Source organism: Sinocyclocheilus anshuiensis, unplaced genomic scaffold (genome assembly GCF_001515605.1).
Source record: "Sinocyclocheilus anshuiensis isolate Anshui unplaced genomic scaffold, SAMN03320099.WGS_v1.1 scaffold626, whole genome shotgun sequence".
Classification (NCBI taxonomy): domain Eukaryota; kingdom Metazoa; phylum Chordata; class Actinopteri; order Cypriniformes; family Cyprinidae; genus Sinocyclocheilus; species Sinocyclocheilus anshuiensis.
The window spans coordinates 215,877-220,121 of record NW_015544167.1 but is presented as its reverse complement, the minus strand read 5'-3'; the positions used below and the strand labels follow the sequence as shown (position 1 = coordinate 220,121).

Below are 4,245 nucleotides of genomic sequence, written 5' to 3'. Positions count from 1 at the left end.
TGTATATATAGCTAGTAAAACAAAAAAAATTACAAAAGCACATAACAAAATTGCTAAAAATTAAATTACACTTAAATAACCGCTAATTCATAATATTAATAAATACTAAAATAACACCTGCCTCAAAGACTGTAATATAATAGTTATGCTATATGTAAGAAATATGTACAGAATATGTGCAAAAACAGTGCAATAATATTCATTGCTTAATATTGTATGGTCTGTCCTCTCTCTCTGTGCATGTATCTTCAGCTGTATAATGAGGAGGTGTTAGATCTTTTCGACACCACACGTGATATGGAGATGAGGAAGCAGAAATCGCACATTAAAATCCACGAGGACGCCAGCGGCAGCATCTACACTGTAGGCGTGACAACACGCACTGTCTCCTCAGAGCTAGAAGTGAGAGTCATCGCTTTCTTTTCCGAGATGTTGTACCCATGTATTATGCATGAAGTGTAAGTGACTGTACTGATGTGTGTGTTGTAGATGATGCAGTGTCTGCAGCTGGGCGCTCTCTCCCGCACCACTGCTAGCACTCAGATGAATGTACAGAGCTCTCGATCTCACGCCATCTTCACCATTCACATCTGCCAAGTGCGCGTTTGTGCTCCCGCTGAAAACGTAAGTACCGTCTGAAGTACAAGTTATTGGGGTCACATTCCTACAGCTGCCATATTTAGTAGAAACACACCAAAATTTTGGCTAGAAAAGATGCCATTGTTGAACAAATCATGCATGTTTTTCTCAGCCGCCAGAGCAGGACGGTGAAACAGACAATCGACTGGCCAACAGCTCGTCTGAGGTGGAGGAGTTTGAAACGCTCACAGCCAAGTTTCACTTCGTGGATCTGGCTGGATCAGAGAGACTGAAGAGGACGGGGGCCACGGGCGACCGAGCCAAAGAGGGCATCTCCATTAACTGTGGATTGGTCAGAACGAGTAATATTATTAAATTCTAACACATAATAAAAATGTATATTAATAATCTCCTACTCTTTAGCCTAGAAAAATGTAACATAAGGTGAACTGAAACTGAACATGGGATTTTTTGGGCTGAATTGTTCTGGCTGTGATGCAGCTGGCATTAGGGAATGTCATCAGTGCTTTAGGAGACCGAAGCAAACGATCAACGCATGTGCCTTACCGAGACTCCAAACTCACTCGCCTTCTGCAGGACTCACTGGGAGGGAACAGGTCTGTGTGAAACCCAAAACATTATTATGACATCAAAATTTGTTCTTGAAAGTCTCTTGCCCAAACATTGTTGATGTCAAACCTGACAAATGGTGACATATTTGAATATTTCAGGAAGATCATTGAACAACAACTTAAATTTCAGTCAGATTAGTCAGAGATGATTTCTGAAGACTTGAAATCTAGCACACAAATATTTAAAATCTTCTCAATTTTTTAATATGAAAAAAAAAAAAAAACATCAAAAATTCTGCAAACGTTAGTAGGAAGCCCTTTTCACAGTATTTCTCATGAACGGTCTATACATTTGGAATAACAGTGTAATAACAGGATAATAACAACACTATTACATGATAATGACCATTTTTGAGGTTATTTAATCAAAATGATAATGTCAACATTAGGAAAGCATTTTTTACAGTGTATTGCAATGCAGCAGACTTCAACCACATCCAGACAAAACATTTATTTGGCACTGTAGCATTAGTCAGTATGAGTAAATAAGTAAAGCTGGACATTTTCTCTGGTCTCTCAGTCGAACAGTGATGATCGCCTGCACTAGCCCATCAGATCAGGACTTCATGGAGACCTTGAACACATTGAAGTACGCTAACAGAGCACGCAACATCAAGAACAAGGTGGTGGTGAACCAAGACAAGGCCAGCCAGCAGATCAGTGCACTCAGGACGGAGATCGCCCGGCTGCAGGTGGAGCTCATGGAGTACAGAACGGTGAGATTCTGCTTTCAACTAAAAGTATAGCTCTGATAGCAAGATGTTAGAACCTTATATGTATCCTCAAAATATATAGTTTAGTCATAAAAATCTAGATGCAGGCTGATGGGTCCTTTACCTGCAATCTGCTATATAACATTTACTACATGGCACAAGCTGACTGGTCTCTACTCATCTGCAGCTCTAAGCTCTAAGCTTGTCCTGCAGCGCACTTTCAGAGTTCCTCTGGAACCCTCCACCTCCCCAGCACCACCTGTCTAGATCTGCTACAGGATGTATTTACTGTATGCCTGTTGTTGCAACGGCAGCTTATCTTACATGCCTACAGCAGTGTGTCTGTGTATTTATTGGCAGTAGCAAGTCCAGCAGCAGCATACATAACAGATCTAGTAGGCCACGACCAAATACATTAAAATTGTTATATCTATTAGCATGCTAAAACTATTCAGTTAATGAGTAATGGTTCAAGATCTGACCTACTAATACTGATTTTAGAGGTTCAATTTCAAATATAGGTGACCCAGATACTGTAGAATTACTGAACGTGGACTTTCAGATGTATATCATACTATATTAAAATAAAAATAAGTCCCCAAAATCACAGGCAATCTGATTGTCTGGCTTCTGCATAATTCCTGGAGTCAGGACGGATGGGTTTATATCACTTCACTTGGAAACAAATTTGTTTTACGAGTTCCCACAGCACTACAATAAGCACTTCTGAAGAATGACTAGTCACAGAGGTCCAACAAAATACCCCAGCAATAATTGGTAGTCATTTTTAACACCCAGTCTTCAAATCTTTGAGATTTTCTCTCCACTTAATGTCACTTGAAGAGCCAACTCTTGGTTGTTTTATTGTCAATGGGCCATTCACACAAAACTCATCTTTGTGTTGAGAGACATGAGAGGTAACATGTAAAAAGGTCCATTAGGTAGTGCCTACACGCTAAACGTGCTCTGGATGAAGCGTAATGCACAAAATGAAGTATGCAGGGGCCTTTATAGTATTGTTAATTGTAGTGTCAGCTACAGTATAGTATAGTGTACACAGTATAGTGTCAGCTAAGAAATGGTAAAACATGCAATTTTTTACATCAGGCTTTACCAATTTAAGGGCTTGCAAACCCCTGGAGGTTCATGATGAAATTTCGGGGAACTTGTTAAATAGAAATACCAATGCTGAATTAAATTGAATAAAAATGTATAAATAAATCAAAACATTTGAACTAGAACACTGTGATCATATAAAAATGAACATTACGTTAAAACCTCAAGGGTACTTCAGCTAAATAATTTAAGACATGGGGTTCAGCTAATAAATAATATTGTGATGCTTTTATATGAGTAGTTTGTGTGAATGTTGTATTGTATAAAGCGCTGTATAAACAAAGGTGACTTGACTTGAATGTTTGGTAAATCAAATAAAACGGTCTTGTGTTTCTCAGGGGAAGCGTATGGTTGGAGAGGATGGGCTGGAAAGCATCAACGACATGTTCCATGAGAACTCAATGCTGCAGATAGAGAACAATAATCTGCGCATGCGTGTGAAGGCCATGCAGGAAGCCATCGACGCTCAGGGCGCTCGGCTCACGCAGCTGCTCAGCGAACAGGCCTATCAGGTGCTCTCCAGAGCAGGTACAGCATGGGAAATACGGCCAGTCAAAGACTTCGTAAGATGTCTGATAGATGCTGACAGAATAAGGATTATGTTTTCCAGGTGAAGGCAGTGAGGAGATTGGAAATATGATTCAGAATTACATCAAGGAGATTGAGGACCTGAGGTATTTTTACAGTTTTGCTGACATCCTACTGTATATGAGGCTAATATGTGACCCTGGACCACAAAACCAGTCTTAAGTGTCAATTTCTCGAAATTGAGATTTATACATCATCTGGCCAAGATACAACAACTATTTGAAAATCTGGAATCTGAGGGTGCACAAAAATCAAAATATTGAGAAAATCACCTTTAAAGTTGTCCAAATGAAGTTCTTAGTAATGCATATTACTAATCAAAAATTAAGTTTTTATATATTTACGGTAGGAAATTTACAAAATATCTTCATGGAACATGATCTTTACTTAATATCCTAATGATTTTTGGCATAAAAGAAAAATCGATAATTTTGACCCATACAATGTATTTTTGGCTATTGCTACAAATATACCCCAGCGACTTAAGACTGCTTTTGTGCTCCAGGGTCACAAATTATAACGGAGTGTCTATTTACACTAGTGCAAATAGCCCGCCTTGTTGGCAGAGGCTATTTACACTAGCTCCACCCACAAACGTGTGATAGGGATGGTCAACA

General features: G+C 39.2%; 1 protein-coding gene across 1 annotated transcript in view; it reads left to right on the top strand.

The window, feature by feature from the left end:
- The first annotated feature begins 240 nt into the window (after positions 1-240).
- Positions 241-4,245, top strand: part of LOC107695915 (kinesin-like protein KIF21A) — a 44,232-nt gene continuing 40,227 nt past the window's right edge. The window contains exons 1-7 of the mRNA XM_016496027.1: positions 241-402; positions 490-624; positions 752-931; positions 1,081-1,196; positions 1,732-1,927; positions 3,379-3,568; positions 3,651-3,714. Coding sequence (XP_016351513.1) covers positions 241-402; positions 490-624; positions 752-931; positions 1,081-1,196; positions 1,732-1,927; positions 3,379-3,568; positions 3,651-3,714 — 1,043 coding nt within the window. The remainder of the gene's footprint in view (positions 403-489; positions 625-751; positions 932-1,080; positions 1,197-1,731; positions 1,928-3,378; positions 3,569-3,650; positions 3,715-4,245) is intronic.